The sequence below is a fragment of the Pelophylax lessonae genome, assembly GCF_965119305.1.
Source record: "Pelophylax lessonae genome assembly, chromosome: 4".
NCBI lineage: Eukaryota > Metazoa > Chordata > Amphibia > Anura > Ranidae > Pelophylax > Pelophylax lessonae.
Window position 1 is genome coordinate 265,346,152 of NC_138771.1, and position 19,290 is coordinate 265,365,441.

General features: G+C 42.3%; 1 protein-coding gene across 1 annotated transcript in view; it reads right to left on the reverse strand.

Moving 5' to 3' along the window:
• Positions 1-19,290, reverse strand: part of RAP1B (RAP1B, member of RAS oncogene family) — a 159,126-nt gene that overhangs the window by 79,292 nt on the left and 60,544 nt on the right. The window contains exon 2 of the mRNA XM_082256720.1: positions 583-670. Coding sequence (XP_082112846.1) covers positions 583-639 — 57 coding nt within the window. The 5' untranslated portion in view covers positions 640-670. The remainder of the gene's footprint in view (positions 1-582; positions 671-19,290) is intronic.

The following is a 19,290-nucleotide window of genomic DNA, read 5'->3' on the forward strand; positions in this document are numbered from 1 at the left end:
ACATTACCCACCTCCTAATCTTAAGACTACTTTAGCATTTCTGATATTCCGATTGCGCCAATTTCTCCCCCCCCTCCTTGCATCACTCACAGAAGTACATTTTGTGCAGCATCGGATATAGAACTGCTCCCCTGTAGCCCATCACCCCTCAGAGCATGACCCTAGATGCTTTGTACATAACAGTACCCACCCTGGTATATGTATGCTTGTTTTTAACATACCTTTGTGAGTAATACTTTATTTGCCATTAAAGAACTTTCTATTGCTACACTTAGATTGGCGCTCAGTTTCTTCTGTCTTTATGCTTAAGCATATACCTGTCTGAGGGCCATATTTGCCTACACAGTATGCATAGGTGCTCTGCATATCTGTATTCAGGCAGTCCCATTCATGTCAACTGGGACACAACGGCTCTGTCCATGTAGCCGCTGCATCCCAACTGACTAGAATGAGCCTGCCTACATGCATATGCACAAAACATTTGTGCATCCTGTGTGGACAAACCCGGCCTTCACACCAGTGTATGCTTGAGAAAACTCATGTGAATAAAGCCTATTTCTTAGAAAAGAAAAAAAATCTTACCAATGCAGACTTTCCAACACCACCTGACCCAAGGACAACCAGCTTGTATTCACGCATGGTGCAGGCTTTGTGTCAACCAACTCCACACCTAGAACACAGAAAAGCATTATATCAATTTTGATTGAACCATAAAAGTAAAACATAATAGGTTTCTCTGAGTAAAACGTTGAGGTGGCACCAAAAACTAAAATCTAAAACAATACTAGTAAACTCTCCAAAGCATAAGGTGTGCTAAAATTGCCTATGTTTACCAGCCCCAGGCACTGATGTTTTGATGAAGTACCTCTTTATGAGGGAACCTTCTCACCTACGCACCCCCAATGCAAAAATAACTATTGCAATACAGCTAAAAGTACTTAGCCACTGACCTATTGAGTAATTAAAACAGTAGTAAAATCCACTTAATTTACAGCTACAGGTAAGCCTATAATAAAGCTTATCTGTAGGTAAAGTATTTTTTAAAGTGTATAGAAACCAAAACCAGGAACTTCCCCATCGGGTCTTTTTTTGGTACGATAAACAAATAGCTTTTATACACGTTTAATATAAGCAGCACCATTTAACCTTCCAGAAAATTTCCTGCACTGCACTCATGGTAGTCCTAGCTATCTCTCAGGACTGCAGAACGCGACCTCTTCTATGTTAAAGGGAAAGGGGGAGGTTATTCTAGTCCTGCCCTAGGGTGGCAACACTGCGTATCCAAAGATTAGTACAGTGAGTGTGGTCCCCCTGGGAAAGGCAGTGTATTACTGGATAGATCACAAGTAGAAAATGAAGGGAAAAGCCTGAAAAAATGAAATGAAAGTGAGTAAACTTCCCATGCATGAATTTTAACTATAGGTAAGCCCAGGGCTCGACAAAATCCAGGCGCAAGGTCGCATTTGCGACTAGAAAATTGCCTCCTGGCGCCTAAGCTTTTGTCAGCCCATTCACTTGTTAGCACCAGGCATGAGTAATTCCCTAAAGCCGCTATCCCTCAGCCTATAGCATGCCAGCACCATGAATGTCACGCCCATTATCTCTCCGCCCATAGGCCAAAAGCGCAGAATCTCTTCTCTTACTGCTGTTTAGTCCAGACCACACACCCTTTTTTTCCTCTGGAGGGACTCTGTCGGACCTCAGTTCTGGGTGCAGCTACCAAGGCTGTTCAGTTCCAGAGCCAGACTTCCAACTGGCAAGTGGAGACAAAAAGGGTGGTATCGAGAAGATGGCGGAGGAAGAGAGCAGAGAAAGGCAGTCAGCATCTGCCAGTACAGTGACTTGTCCCACGTATAGATGTGAAGTAGAGGTGCACAGACACACATGGGTAGCCATTCAGTGTGGGGCTCCTGTCCTGTGTGAGGTGAGGATAGCCCAGCCCCCAGGGAGCTCCTTCCTTTAGGCTCTGCCTTGTACTGCATGTATTCAGGGCAGAGCCCTCTGCTCATCTCTCCCATCCTCTGATAGGGCCCAATCACACCATGGAAATACAGAGGTCTGGGCAAACTGTGTACAGAACAGTACTCAGGGGCCCCAGCTGCTCTTTTATTCCCCCCAAGAAAACTGTACTGACATATGCTGTAGGTGGGAACGTTGGAACCCCCCACAGCAAGTGCAGTGGTGTAAGTGGTGTAATGGTTAGCACTTTCATCTAGCAGCAAAAGGGTTGCTGGTTTGAATACCAATCACGGCACTACCTGCCTGGAGTTTGCATCTTCTTCTCTGTGCCTGTGTGGGTTTCTTCCGGGCACTCCGGTTTCCTCCCACACTCCAAAGACATGCTGGTAGGTTAATTGGCTCTGGTCCAAATTGGCCCTACTGTGCGTATGTATGAATGCGAGTTAGGGACCTTAGATTGTAAGCTCCTTGAGGGTAGGGACCGATGTGAATGTACAATATATATGTAAAACGCTGCATAAATTGACAGCGCTAAATAAGTACCTGAAATAAATGTAAAAAAATAAAATGTATATGTATATATATATATATATATATATATATATATAAATAAATAAAGGTCTAGCTCAAATCTTTTTGTTTATCTTGTAACATATTAAAACGCATGTCACAAAAATACACATTGCATTCAATGAGATTGTTATGTTTAACGTATTCCTAAAAATGAGTCGCGTCCAACTTTTTAATGTTTTTTTTAGGCCTCTTGCACACTGCTGCCTTAAAACTCAGTGATTTTAGGCATTTTTTTATTTTTCTTTACCGATCTAAATGCAGCCATTGTTTTTAATGTGCCTGAACACAGAGGCACATAAACATGAGCTGTGTATAAATAAGTAAAAGAAAAAAAAAAAATCTGAGTTGCCAGCCAGTATTTTAAGCATGTACGTGCATATGTGTGCAAATATGCGTATAAAATGTTTATTTGAAGAGGTTAAAATTCTGTTTTTAAAGCAGGGCTTGACAAATTTGCTTTGAATCTAGGAGCCAGCTAAAGACGTTAGGAGCCAGGTTTTTTTTTTTTTTCTGGCTGTTGGGCTTTAAACTTCCAGCCCAAACATCCAGGGCCATCTTGGTAGCATTGTGGGACCCTGGGCAAAGTAATGCACTGGAGCCCCTAGAAGCCTGCCATCATTTTTGCACCTACTCTCAAGAATTACAACCCACTACTACTGAACGCAACCCATTCAAATAAAAGGGTCTGTGCTGCAGCATTTACGCTGACATATCGCCTCCTCGCTGTCTGTCAATTGTCTCTGAAAAGAAATCTGTGTGTGGATTGCTTTTCAGAGGAGTGGCAGTCATTTTTAATCAGAGACTCAGAGCAGCAGAGGAGGCATTAGTGCAATTGTCAAGGGGAGAGGCGGTGTTTAAACTCACCAATTTTCCAGCCTCTACTGTGCATGTACTCCAATTTGTCACCTGTCCTGCACACCTCAACATACACGCAGAAAGCGCATGTGTGCACATCAGTGGGTGGAGATTAGACAGGGGCTGATGGAGTAGGCACAGCAGAGATTGGATAGATCATAAGGAGGCAGGGCAAAATCACTGGCCTCTTCAGCAAACTGCACTGTTCACTATGAATAGAGGCACGTGTACTTAAATGGACACAAACACAAAAAAAAAATATCTGTCAGTCTTAAATGTAGTCAGCAGAAAGCAGAATGGACAATAAAATCCGGACTGATTTAGAATCAGAAATTACACTTTTCTTCATATGTCAGAAGGCAGCATTAGCCATATAGTCCCAAGTAGCTATGAAGGGTGAACCAGATATACAAGCAGGCACAAATGCCATTCATACCAGAAGCAAAAGCCTGCAGATGTTAAGCTGTAAAGAGTTAATCATTTAGGTAAGCAGCACTTAAATGAAGCAGAGTAGATAAGCACAGTCCTCCCCTAGCATCCAAGGAGAGGGTTAATTGCCAGAGATAGATAAGTGGCATGAGGTTTGCAAGGAAAGACAGATTGTAAGGATCGGTATCTTACTCTCACCCCCTCCAAGATACATGTAGCTACTGTATTTCTGCCTGTGCTCTCTGCTAAAGCCACAATCCAACCAGCCCTGGTGGCTCCATGTGCACCTGGGATCACAGCACAGGAGGAGAGGGCAGGAGGAGGAGAAGCTGACCAGCTCTCCGTCTCCTCTACCGTCTGTGTGAAGGGGATGGGGGAGAACCATCAGCGCATGCATTGGGCTGCATAAGAGAGAGACACTCTCAGAACGCTACAGCCTGCAACCCCATCAGTGAATGGGCTGACAAGCCTAGGCGCCAGGACACAACTTCTAGTCGCCATGGCAACCTGGCACCTGGGGTTTGTCAAGCCCTGGTTTTAAAGAGTTAGAATTATTTTAATCACGTAAGCGCAAGTACGAACAAATGCGCATAAAATAAATGCAAGATATTTGGGCCAGAAATACTGCTGTTCAAACATGACTGCCATGTGCTAGTATCCTATACATTTTTAGCTTCTTGTCAGTGAGAACGACAGCTTTTTCATCCCTTTTTCTTGGTTATACACACCTCCCTGGGATAAGTGCCATGCGCTCAGCCACAATTTACCTGTTATGATACCGGTTATGTGCACAGCCACAAAGAATGTTGCGAAAGGTCCTGCGGCAGCTGCAAACAGCAGTACAAATCAGCCTGGCTTCCTCAGCTCCAGACACAGAAATCCAGGAAGCACATTCTCTCATAATTTCACTACAGGAAAATCATCCTCACTGGGTAACAAAAATGCACAACACATGAAAACATGTGCTGCTTAAATAGCTCTTTGGACATATGTAGTAAGTCTAAAGAGTGAAGGGTTGAGCACAAGCCGATAGTTGCAATAGCAGCCGACAACTTATGCTCCGTTTCTGAAGCTGGCTCCCCCAGTAAATTAAAAGTATTGAAAGTGATCTGGTGGCACAGCCCCACATGGCTTCCAATTCCGGTTTCAGAGCTCTCCTTTAGGGAAGCATCTAACCAAGCAGATCTCTGCTCCATTTCGCCGTTTCTTTGGGGGGCAAAGGAGACATTGGGGGCCCAATAATATACATGCCATTTACCTGCTCTATGCAATGGAATTTAACAGAGCAGCCCTGAACCTCCTCTTCTGGAGCCAGCGCTCTCTGCTCCTTCCCCTCTCAGTGTGCCATAATTGGAAGCCACTTCCTATCGTGGTACACCTGCTGGCTCGATCCTGAGCCCTGCTGTCTGCGTCCATAGACACAGACAGCACAGCTTAGGCCCTGCTCCCTCATCACAGGATTTGACTGGCAAAAAAAGGTGCAAATGATGGACCCGAGAAAGAGCTTACAATCACTTTAAAACCACTGTTTTAATTTCAGCAGAACAAAAAAAGGAAGTTCCTATGTCAGAATGTCACCTATTGCAACAGCTATGAAGAAATATATCCATTTTTTCTTAGTAATAGTACACAAAATGTTGGGTTGGCAGAATAAGTTTGTGTAAACTATTGTATGTTACAGCAGTGTATGAAAGCTTAATATAAATAAACATTTTGGTGTAATGTAGGGGTAGGCAACCTATGAGAGGTGGAGATCTGGGCTGAAAAAGGGTTAAGTATATAAATATCTTTCTTACGTAGGTTTGTCAGCATACATTTTTAAGGCTAATCAAGTGTAAGCCGGAATTCTACTTTAAAGGGTGGACCTTTTTAGGTCTCAAAACCTTGAATCAAAATCATGGCTCCATTAACCTGTTAACGACCGCCCGCCGCAGTTTTACTGCTGCAGGCAACCCCTCCTGCGCGAACTGACGTAGTTGTACGTTGGTCGCACGCCTGCAGCTAGGGGGCGAGCGCGCGCCCCCGTCCCCACTTGGCAGCGGCTCCGATTGCCGGCCACCTGTGATCGCTCCCCGCTGAGAGAGAATGATCACATAGGATCACAGGTCTCTGATCATTTCAAAATTCCAACCCCCATACAGTTAGAAACACTCCCCTAGGCTTACATTTAACCCCTTGACCACCCACTGTGTTAACCCCTTCCCTGCCAGTGTCATTATTACAGTAACGGTGCATATTTTTAGCACTGATTACTGTAGTGTCACTGGTCCCCCCAAGAGTGTCAAATATGTCAGTTAGGGGTTCGATCTGTCCGCCGCATTGTCGCAGTCCCGCTAAAAAAAGCAGATTGCCGCTATTATTAGTAAAAAAAAAAAAAAATACAAAGACAGATCTTTCCCGTAGTTAGTAGACATGCGATAACTTTTGCGCAAACCAATCAAAATACGATTGCAATTTCTTAACAAAAATATGTAGCAGAAAACAAATTGCCGTAAAATGTTAAAAAAATTTTGATTTTAAATTTTTTATTTTGGGAATGTTCTATAGCAGAATGTGAATTTTTTTCAGAATTGACGCTCTTTTTTTTGTTTATAGCGCAAAAAATAAAAAAAAATCGCAGGGGTAATCAAATACCACCAAAAGAAAGCTCCATTTGTGTGAAAAAAAGGACATCAATTTTATTCAGGTACAGTATTGCACGGCCGCGCAATTGTCTGTTAAAGTAACGCAGTGCCGAGTCACAAAAAATGGCCTGGTCATTAAGGGGGCAAATCCTTACGGTTCAGAAGTGGTTAAGAAGAAACAGAACAGATTGTAATTAATGTTCTGCAAATTGGCTTGTACAGTGGAATTAGGTAGGGCAATGGATCCAGGGTTAGCTTATCAGTACAAAGTAGCTCAGTATTTATGCTTTGTAATACTGAGCTACTTTATTCCAAAAGTCTGAGACAGTGGGGCTGGACCACGGTATATGAGCAGAGGCAATGAAACAAGCCAAAAAGATTGAATTTTGTGAGAGTACAGTTCCTATGGGATAATAATTTTAAGTTTCTTCTTTCACTTTAGCGACGGCAGAAAAAATAAAAATGTGGGGCAGTAGAATAGGGTCCAACTAAGATCACGTAACCCTTCAAAGAAATACAATGGGGGTTATAGAACATATAGCTTTATAAACTTATGACCTGTAAGAGCTTTTAGACATCTATGGGAAACTGAAGTTTGTCACCGGTTCACAGATGCATGCAATTTAAAAGTAGTACAGCCAAAGCCCGCTTGTTCTGCACTTCTGTGACCCGTTTTCAGCAGAGAGCGGGCTGAAGCAAGATTGCGACACTGAAGTCAGAAGTTGATGGGAGCCCAAACTGGCCGCTCACGCCCCCTCCACAGCCCAGCCTTCCAGTGAGCGTGAAAGAGCGCGACAGTCACCAGCTCTCTGCTTGAGAAACTCTAAGAAATGAGTGATCGGCAGGGTTTGATCGCTCAGTTCTCAGTGTTAGAGCTGGCAGGGAACAGATGCTGCATCCACCTAGGTAAGTATAATTCTTTGAAAAAAAAAAAAAAAAAAAACAACTAATACGTCGCTTAACTACGTGCCACCGGCAGGGGGGGAAGCAGCCAATGGGCGTGGCTGTTTCCCACGTGATCGGTGTTCCAATGACACAGCCGATCACAATGGAGGCGCCCACAAGATGACCGCGCATGCGCGATTGGGAGCGCGCAGCGCGGTCATGTCGGTGGCACTGTGTTCCGTAGGAACACAGCTGTCACCGGCAGTAGTAAACAGTCACTGACAGTGACTGTTTACTATGTGATCAGCTGTGAATCCATTCACAGCCGATCACAAAATGTAAATACAGAGCAGTAACTGACTGTTACTAGCTCTTCTCCCCTCATACAGTTTCCAGTGTGAGGAGAGCAGAGCTAGAAATAGTGAGTTACTGCTCTGTACACCTGTAAAATGTAAAATCACACAAATAAAGGTCCCCACACAGTCCTCAGCCCCCCCCAATTGCACCTGTCACCCAACAGTCACCTCATCAGTGCCCAGAAATTGACACCCATAACGTTCACATGTGAGCGTAGCGATCGCAGGCAGAATCACCGCGATTCTGCCCGCGATACGGAAATCATTGCAAATTGCGGGACGCCTGTGCGTTGCCCCTGATTTTCAATAGCACCCCAAATGCTGTGTGATGTTGCCGCCATTTCCGCCTGCCGAATCGCGGTAACATCGCATGACGCCCAAAAAAGGTACAAGAGCTTCTTTGGGGCGTCATGCGTTGTTTGCGCGATGTTACCGCGATTCGGCAGGCGGAAATGGCGGCAACATCGCACAGCGTTTGGGGTGCTATTGCAAATCACGGGCAACGCACAGGCGTCCCGCGATTTGCAATGATTTCTGGATCGCGGGCAGAATCGCAGTGATTCTGCCCGCGATCGCTACGCTCACATGTGAACGTAGCCTAAAGTTCACCGGTCACCAGAGACTGCCATCAGTACCGCCGTGCACCATCGCCCATCACCTGTCACCCATCAGTGACCATCGCCTGTCACCCCAATTAATCACCGTCACCCCATCAGTCATCGTCATCTGTCACCCCATCAGTGATCGTCACCCCATCAATCATCGTCACCCCATCAAACATCGTCACTTGTCGCCCCGTCATTGATTGTCATCTGTCACCCCATCAATCGTCACTTGTCACCTCATCAGTCATTGTCACCTGTCACCCCATCAGTCATCGTTACCTGTTTGCCATATACATGCAACCACTTACCGACCGCCTAACGGCTATATGCGTCGGCCATTAAAAGCTAAATACTGGGGTTATGGCAGCAGATAGCTGCCATAACCCCGGTATTTTTTTAAACGGCGGGCGGTCGGCTTTCAGATAAGGGTGGTCCCAGTGGCGGATTCTCCACGGAATTACCCTTACGGTGCAGGGGAAGAGGTGCCCCCCCCTCCCGCCGCGTCCCAGACGTTTTCCCAGCTTACCGGACCCGCCGGCAGCGGGGAAGACTATCCGGTCCCAGACCCTCAGAGACAGGAAGTCGAGTGAGGGCAAGGTGGCCCTCACTCGACTCTATGGTCTTGGAGAACCGGAGCTACGTCAAAAGTCGTTGCCTAGCAACCGGTTTAAAGGGCCTGTTTTCTTTTTCTCTCTTTTTTCAACAATTTTTTTTTTTTTTTTTTCTTTTTTAGTGTAGGTGTGAGGTCTTTTTGACCCCAGATCTCACAATAAAGAGGACCTGTCATGCCTATTTCTATTACAAGGGATGTTTACATTCCTTGTAATAGGAATAAAAATGATCAAAACATTTTTTTTTTTTAAACTGTGTAAAAATAAAAAAAATAAATAAAATAAATAGGAAAAAAAAAAAATTAAAGCTCCCTGTCCCCGTTAGCTCGCGCGCAGAAGCAAACGCATACGCAAGTCCCGCCCACATATGTAAACGGTGTTCAAACCATACATGTGAGGTATCTCCGCGATCCTTAGAGCGAGAGCAATAATTTGAGCCCTAGATTTCCTCTAACTCTAAGCTGGTAACCTGCAGAAATGTTTAAAATGTTGCCTATGGGAATTTTTAAGTACCAATGTTTTGCGCCATTCTGCGAGTATGCGCAATTTTGAAGCATGACATGTTGGGTATCCAATTACTCGGCGTAACATTATCTTTCACATTATGGAAAAAAATTGGGCTAAATTTACTGTTTTCTTATTTTTTAGTTAAAAAAAGTGATTTTTTTTTTCGTAAAAATTGCATTTGGAAGACTGCTGCGCAAATATGGTGTGATAAAAAATATTGCAACGATCTCCATTTTATTCTCTAGGGTCTCTGCTAAAAAAATATATAATGTTTGGGGGTTCCAAGTAGTTTTCTAGCAAAAAAAATTATTTTAGCTTGCAAACACCAAGTGTCAAAAATAGGCCCAGTCTTAAAGTGGATAAATGGACAACTTTGTGAAAAGGGCTACTTGGATGTTAGGCGTCTGTATGTGGATAGGCTGTGTAAAAGTGTTACACATGTGGTATCGCCATACTCAGGAGGAATAGCAGAATGTATTTTGGGGTGAAATTTTTGCTATGTACATGCTATGTGTTAGAAATATTGCATAAATGGACAGCTTTGTGTAAAAAAAATGGGTTTTCATTTTCTTTCCACAGTTTCCAAAAACTTGTGGGAAAAAATTACATATTCAAAAGACTCATTATGCCTCAAAAATTATACATTGGGCTGTTTGCTTTCCAAAATGGGGTCATTTTATGGGGGTTTCCATTGTCCTGGTGCTCCAGGGCCTTCAAAAGTGCGATAGGTTGTCAGGAAATGATATGTGTAATTTATGCTCCTAGAATGCCGGACGGTGCTACTTGGATGTTAGGCCTCTGTATGTGGCCAGGCTGTGAAAAAGATATCTTACACATGTGGTATCGCCATACTCAGGAGTAGTAGTAGAATGTGTTTTGGGGTGTAGTTGCAAGTATACATATGCTGTGTGAGAGAAATAACCTGTTAATACGTCAATTTGTAAAAAAAAAAAAAAAAAATAATCTTAATTTTGCAAAGAGTTGTGGGAAAAAATTACAACTTCAAAAAACTCACCATGCCCCTTATTAAATACCTTGGAATGTCTACTTTCCAAAAAGGGGTCATTTGGGGGGTATTTGTACTTTCCTGACTTTTTAGTGTCTCAAGAAATGAGATAGGCCTTCAGTACATCAGGTGTGATCAAGTGTGATCAATTTTCAATGAATAGCACCATAGCTTGTGGACTCTATAACTTTCACAAAGACCAATTAATATACACTTATTTGGGTTATTTTTACCAAAGATAAGTAGCAGTATAAATTTTGGCCAAAATTTGTGAAGAAAAATTACTCATTTGCTAAATTTTATGACCGAAACAAAGAAAAATGCGTTTTTTCACAATATTTTCAGTCTTTTTTTATTTATAGCACAAAAAATAAAAAACCCAGTAGTGAATAAATACCATTAAAAGAAAGCTCTATTTGTGTGTAAAAAAAGACACAAATTTTTTATGGGTACAGTGTTGCATGACTGAGTAATTGTCATTCAAAGTGTGAGAGCGCTGAAAGCTGAAAATCAGTCTGGGCAGGAAGGGGGTGAAAGTGTACTGTAGGCAAGTGGTTAAGGGTTGACATGGTTGGTATTAATGGGTATTACTTTTGTATGCAATAAAAATTACTTTAGAGTATTGGTTACTAAAAATTTGCGCTTGATAAACTGTTACATTAAGATCATGTGACATTAAAAATTTTAACTATGACCATTCTATTCTGCAAGGTCTTTGCTTTAAGAAAAAAAAATGTATACATACATATACATACACACACACATATACATACATATACACACAGTTTGGGGGCTTTAACTAAACTTTGGCCAAATAGGATTATTTTGTCACGTGTGCAAAAAACACAAAACCAGTCCTGGCAGTGAAAGGATTAACATATGTACCTATAAAGAAATTGTACACTTGACAAACAGTTGTATGTAAATGAGTTTTAAATTTGTTTTGGATGAGTACCTCTGAAAAGATTTTAGAACAATACAATATTTCACTATTGGAGGCATTTGTTTTATCTTTATATGCGGACTATATGGTCCATACACGCCTAATGTAGGAGCAGATATTCAAGCTAAAGATATCGAGGAGAGGTTTGATCCACCCAGATAAAGGGATCACAGGCGTTGGGCGTCATTACGACCTATTGGAAGCTGGTAAGAGGCCACGTGTGACACACCCCACTACCTGGAGCACTTTAAAAAACAAGAATATAGAAGCACAATCCGATTGCATGAATTGCTCAGAATTTTAGAGACACATAAGTTCCAATCCGGAGTGGGACATAGACACCTGAGCATTACTCGGATGGGACTACGTATCGTTCTATCCGGTTAATAGGGGCTCAAAGAAACCGGTGACATAGTCAGTAAGTCTAACTCCATCCAATATACACAGCACCCCGTAATAGACAACACGTTTTACCTGAACTTAATCAATACTTTGCAGGTTACAAGGCTCGCGCTCTCGCTGTTCTGAGGGACGGCATCACCGCTTATGGCAAAACATGAATGTATGTATCATCATTTCTTTGAAAATACCACTGTTGGATGTACCAATCAATGGTATTTCACCAATTTGTAACTATGACCATTCGTATGATTATTACAGATACAAGTGTGACTTATACCCTTGAAAAAGGCTCCAGGATCGAGCCGAAACGCGTAGGGTCGCGAACATAGGAAAACTCTCTGAACCAATAGAGAGAAGCTTCCCATATACAAAGTCACAACTTTCACAATTTGTCACTTCATTACTTTCATCACCTTCTTCACTTAGGTGTCTACAACCCCTCCCCCATATTGTTCTGTACTGCATATAACAAATGCTTTCTATACAGTAAACTAATAGGATATGTTTTACTAATTTTCTGCATTTCATTTACTTTCTATTACATTGCCCATCAAGTCCCCCCTACCCCTAGGCTTGAGGTACCTACCCCTTTTTACGATTACGTCAGGGACGGTGGCAAACCCCGCACTATCCAATAGGTAGATAAGGATCAACCAACCCCCAGAAGACTAACTCTAGACTAACTTTCACACAAACCTATTATCATACACTTATGATTTTCTTTTTCACCAAAGACATGCAGCAGAACACATTTTGGCCTAGGTTGATGAGGAAATGTGATTTTATTGGATGTCTTTTGAAACAGAAAGAAAATATATTCTTTTCAAAATTTTCGCTGCGCTTTCACTTATTTCGCAAAAAATAAAAAAACCCAGTGGTTTTTAAATACCACCAAAAGAAAGCCCTGTTTGTGTGAACAAAATGATAAAAATTGTATTTGGGTACAGTGTAGTATGACTAATTGTCAAAGTGCAAGGGCACTGAAAGCTGAAAATTGGTCTGGGAAGGAAGGGGGTGAAAGTGTCCAGTATTGAGGTGGTTAAGTGGTAGTAAACCGCAGAAAAAAAAAAGTCTCCTTGCAAATTAATGTGTAAAGATTTACCTGAAAACTAAGCTCTCCAGTGGCACGCTGTCAGCGCTGACAGGGCTTCCATTCTCATCTGGTCTTCCTCCTGGGTTTGCGGGCTGCAGCCATTTGACTTGCCGAGCCACGATGACGCCACGCCGTCCATTGAGAATGCAATGTGCATGCGCTGCTGTCATCACTGGTGCTGCTAAAGTAAATATCTCCTAAACGGTGCATGTTTACTGGACCTACAGGTGAGCTGTATTATAGGCTTACCTATAGGTATAAAATGAAAAAAAAAAAAACGCCTTTACTACCACTTTAAAATCTGCTAAGTGAAAAAAAGGTTGCTTTCTAGGAGGTGGATGCAACTTTTAGAACTATTGATACCCCCCCCCCCACAATTTTTTTTTTTTTTTTTTTTTTTAACAATTTAATTCATGACAGAGTATAGCTTTGACCAGGGTGGATAAAAATCTAAAAAAAAAAAAATATTTTTATTTAAATCTTATTTTTTTTTCTTTTTAAAGATTGATCAAATTTTAATAAAATGCTTTTGGAGTAAAAAAAAAGCGACATAACCTCTTAGTCTTATTAAGTCAGTATTTTTGAATGTCAAAGCAGTACATTGTTTTGCATGGAACTCGGTTTTATATTGTAGGTCTAATTCTTAGGAATAACTCACTTAAATCTGTCCAAACAAGAGTCTAGTAGACATCCTGGGTAGGGCTGCACGATATTGGAAAAAAAGTACATTGTGATATTTTTTTTTCAACGATATATATTCCGATATTGAAAGGAACTCATGGAAGTATTGCAGCAGCGCAGCCTTCTTCTGATTGTAATTGCAGATTACACCATACAGCCAGGGCAGGCCAGGGTTAATGTTATTGTAGGGATTGACAGTGACAGTGTGGATTAGGCACAGTCGGGACTCAGTGGTGGCAGGAGGTAGAAGACAGCCTGACATAACATCCATCCAGTCCCACATGTACTGACTGGACTCTTCACTCTGAACTGTTACAACAACACAAGCTTGTTTCCAGTTCTTCAGTGTCAGTGTGCTGAGAGCTGCTGATTGGTTAGAGGGAGGAGATGAGCTCCTCACTCTAGGATCCTATTACCATCAGCTGGAGAACTGGCTAGCTGCTAGCAGGCAGACTGAACGTGTGGGACGGATGTCAGCTCTGTTCTGCTACAACCACTGGGAGCCATCCCGACTTCTCCCTGCCTAATGCCTATGCCTTACATCGTATCTTCAGCGATGTGAATATCGCACATGCCCACAGCACGATAGTCGATATCCAATCGACTATCGTTCAGCCCTAATTATGGGTATGATGAAGTTTGAAACGCGAAATCATAAATAATAGAATACATTCTATTCAATAATGTACTCAAACCAAAAACACTAAAATTTGTCCAAACAAGGGTGCAATATTACTTCTCACTTTAATACTAGACACTGCATATTGGTTTAGTAAACATCCCGGGTATGAAAGACAATAGAACCTGGTTTCCTTTTGGATTTTCCTTCCACTGTCCTCTCGCTTCGAGCAACAAACCACGCACATCCTTGTAGGGGCTGACTTTTTCTCGGTTGGTGGGATGTAGTCCATGAAGTAATGACCAGTCAGGAGTTCTGGGTTGACAACACCAACAGCACGACGTCCAGCTCTATTCACAGCCATTGATGGTGTTTGGTGGTTCAAAGATACATTTGGCAACTTTCCAAAGAAGTCAGAATGAATCACAGGTTTGTCACTTTTTTTTTGAGCAGAATGTAGGCATTCCACAAGCATTGCTCAAGAAGATGTCTGAAGATCTTCTAGTACTTCCTTTGCTGTTTCCTCATTGCTGGGTAGAATGTCATTGCTTGGTCGGCTCTGTCGACCCCTCCCATGGTGTTACTGTAGTCTATCACTACTTGTGGCTTCACAATTTCTTTACGCATTAGGACTGTACTCATTAGGCACACATCTTTATCATGCCATCGCAGTGCCATCATTTTGCCTTTCTGCAAGGCAACCATTTCTCCAGTCTTCAGCTTATTGCCGAATATTGGCGGCATGTCCCGCCGATTAGCCCCAACGGTTCCATAGGCATCTGCTTTGTTTTGCAGAAGAAACTCAAATTTCAAGAGACGTATAAAAGTTGTCAGTTGTTACACAATAGCCCTGATTTAGCAATGGCTCAATGAGTGAAAGAACAGACGATGTTGCCATTCCATAGTTGCTGTATTTTGGATTGCATTTTGTTCCTTTTCCAGCATATATGACTGAATTCCAAATGTAGCCAGTTGACGATTCACATAGCATGTAGGATTTTATGCCAAATCGTGCCCCCTTTGATGCAATGTATTGCATCCAGCTGAGAATTCCCTTGTAGGCCATTAGACTTTAATCTATGCTGATCTCCCTTTTTGGCACATAGCTCAGTTGGAAATTCTTTAGAATCATTTGAGATACTTCCCAAATTTTCTTTAGTTTTGGTGCAGGATGAGTAGTTTCATCAAATTGTTGTTTTCGAAGTGTAAATATTTCATGTACTCTGACATGACTGTGCCAAAGAATGGAGTGACAAGTAATGTATTAGTTGTCCAATAGCACCTCTGCAGGGGTTTCTCCACCACTCCCTGAAGTATTATTAGACCCAGAAATTTCCAAATGTCCTCTTTGGTCACTGGTTTCCACTTTCTGCTTCTTGAAAACTTCAGATGCAGAGTAGCTAGCTGTTGCCCTTTGTACTGGTTTGTCGCTGTAACTATTTTTTTCAATAACCTCATCAGTCAGAAATAATTGTAAGTATGCCAAGGGGTTGTCGTGTTCAATGTCTACTTTCATACCAGTTGCTCCAGTAAATGGGAATCTTGGGGGCGCTGCCTGATCCGTATCACAGTCAATAGAGCGCCAAGTTCGCACATCACTGAGCTCAGTCGCAGAATCGTCGTCACTTTCAGTGTCTGATGATGAATTTCCCCACGAATCACTATCACTCAATTCTTCAAGTAATTCCAATTCACTATCGCTGTTTTCTAGCTGGTCTAAAACTTCATTTTACCTAAAGGAACGCTTTTTGGACGCTGTTCTCAAGTTTCCAGGCAGAAAGAAAACAAAAGAAAACAGAGTGCAGGCAGGGGACTGGACAAATCATTAGGGACAAAACTGAGGTGAAATGGTTTCACACAGTAATGTAATCATGACAGATTATAAAGTATTACAATGTGTGTGTGTTTTTTTTCAATTCCTGAAGGGTTCTGCCCCCCTGCGTTTCAGCGCTTGCAGGGAAGGGAAACCGGAAGATGGATGCCGGCATCGGCCGGAGGACAGAGCGGGAGGACATCGGGGGATCGCTGGGACAAAGTAAGAAATCATTACAGGATAATCCCGAGTGTGGCTCGGGGTTACCGCTTTTGGTACTGGAAATGAACTCCGAGCCACGCTTGGGACCAGGGAGGTTAAAGATCGTTTTCTATTTAAGATACATTATTCATTTTGTTTATTCAGCATGAAATGAAGCTTAGTAATTAGCATGAGGCTGTATATTCTGCAATATTTACATTTTTGGTAAACTTATTCATTCAATGAATGCAAGCTGAGATAACATGCACTGCACTGATGCATTTACACAATTTTGCACTACCAGCAAGAATGAGTCCTAACATTTAGCACCTGTCATTTCAGATGCATCATGGCAGCGTCAGTTAGCGGGCATCTTCTCACCTGCTACTGCCATGTCCCTCACCTTGTTGTGTCACTGCAGCCTCGCCATCCATCCCATTAAAGTGAATGGGACTGTCGGTGAGTCAACAGCGGGACAGAGGAAGAGCCGCTAAAGGACAAAGATGACAGTTGCTCTTTAAAAATTATGATTTTAATCAAGTTGATTTAAACCAAGCCTTTTTACTAATGATTTAAATCAAATCCAACCTGGCTTTGACTATGAGAAAAAACAGGGGGAGAGGAGGGGCAGTTAAACGACAGTACAGCTTCGGTGTATGAGAGCAGCAGAGCTCAGTGGCAGTGCCGGGATAATAGCTAAAGCAATATTACCTGGCATGAATGAAATTGTAAATAATAAACTTAAAGCTTTAGCCTAATAACTGTCCTTTATGCATTACCATATTGTCCAAGAAAGAAAGATAAGGTAGGTCAAGGAAATGGGTTACTAAATCTAATATTACAAAATATATAAAGTAAATATAAGATTGGTACATGGTCAACACCATAAAAAAAAAAGAAAAAAAAAAAAGATCTTTCCTTATAGCAGGTTAAAACGGCACATTGCTAGTGCTGTCTAATAGTGTGCTGACTACAGTAATAATGGCTGCTGATCCATAAATTCCGTGGTCAGTTTACGTGCCCCTGTCATCCCATTGCTCTCCTCTCTCCCCCTGCCTGTCAGCTCCTGTGTGTGTGTGAACCGCCCTGCCCCTCCTGCCGCTATTAGTAGCTGGCAGTAAAGTTAAATAAAGATTACTTCCAGCTCTTCTGTTCTATCAAGGTCATCCTACAGTTTACATGTTTATATAAACTATGCCTCTAAATACCATCTCAGATCTTTTCTGGCCAGTCACGTGACCTCCAGCACCTGTTCTCCCCTGATCTAAGGGCTACAGCGGGAGGGGCTGAGCGGACAGCACAGCGGTCATGTGACTTCCCTGGTTGATGTCAGAGGGGGATCTCGGCCCCTCCCACTGTAGCCCTTAGATCAGGGGAGAGTGTCCAGAGGTCACTTGACCGGCCAAAAAAAGATCAATGATAAGGTATTTAGAGGCATTGTTTTTTTTTACAAATATTTTCAATGTGTACATGTAGGATGGCTTGATAGAACAGAAGGGCTGGCAGTGATATTTTTTGACCTTACAAACACTTTAAGGTACGTCCTCTGTAAAGGATTTAAGATGCACTTGTCAGAAAAAGAATTACAACAGAATAAATAAAGTGAGTGCTCAGCAAAAAAAGGAAAAGGAGATAGCAAGGAAGAATTTCAGAAGCTGCATGATGACTCAACAGAACATTTTATTGTTGCAGCAGAGTATACAGAGTAGATTTACTTTATTTTGTATCAATTCTCCCTTAAAAGCTACTAAATGTTAAACAGTAATTCACCAAGGATTGTCTAGTAGTGTCACAGGGACTGTTCTCTTTACACCTGTAATCGCCTAGATAGGTCCTCATGGGTCTGCTCTTAAGGTATTAGACCCCAAAACACAAATTTTTCTATATCGCAGCTTACCAATCATGAAATATGGTTGCTGTATTAGCTCTCCTTTTTAGTCTTTTTTTCATTTATGTTCACCTGGTGATCAGGCCACTAACACCCTTCCTGTCTCAGGATGTCTACACTCTGGATTGAGGAGCAACAAAGTCACCCTTGGACAGCAGCATTATCAATCTGGGAAAGAGTAGGGTTAGATTCTGATCTAGATGGACTGGACCAAGAAATAGAAACGCCAAACCCAAGCTAACACTTTTTAAAGGATTAGTTCACCTTTATAAAAAAAAAAAAAAAAAACCCTGCCTATATTATTAGGTAAGTGGTGCCTGTAGATAAAATCAAACTATGTAACTATGAACAAAGTTGAATTATGCCCTTGCTATAGGTGTAGGCCATTAAGGTACCTTCTTTTTTTTTTTTTTTTTTTAATTTCTGTTTATTAAGTTTAGCACAAGTAAAAACAAGGCCTAAGGGGGCATACCCCGGCCAACAGACAAATAACATAAAAAGAAAACAGAAAAACAGAAAAAACACCCACCCTAAACCTCCCACAACCGAACTGCTCAGTACCCTTCATAGACTGATATTATTGAAAAAGTAATACAAGTCCAAGTCAGAAACACTGATCTCCATTCTCTCTCATGGTCCACCCCACCTGAGCTCAGGCCGTGTCTGGCTCCCAGGCCCGCTCATCTACCGTAGATCTGGAAGCAACCCAGACCTTTTCATATTTCTTAGGGCATTTCCTGGAGATATATGTTGCCTTGTACAGTGGAACTACCGCATTAACCAGCCCTTTCCAGAAGCCCAAGGTTGGAGGGTGAGGAGATTTCCACTTAAGAACTATGGCCTTCCTGGCATAGAACAGTAGGATACCGATAAGGGTACGTGTCGCCCAGGCCGTTGCCAACTGGTCTACCAGGCCAAGGAGACAGACCCCCTCCGTTAAAGGAGTCTATAAAGAAGTCAGACCAGATATGAATTGAGTCACCTCCAACCAATAGGAAGCAATCTGCGGACATTCCCAGAAAATGTGAGAAAAGCCCGCAGAAGCACAAGAGCATCTCCAGCAAGAAGCCGAGACACTAGGATAAATACGATGCAGCCTGTGAGGAGTATATTTTATTCTGTGCAAGATTTTAAATTGAATCAAGACATCCCTGATCGCTAAGAGCGGCCGGAATGAACTGTCCCAGATGTCCTCCCAGACATCATCCAAGCCCTCCTCCTCCGCGCTCCACGCCGCCTG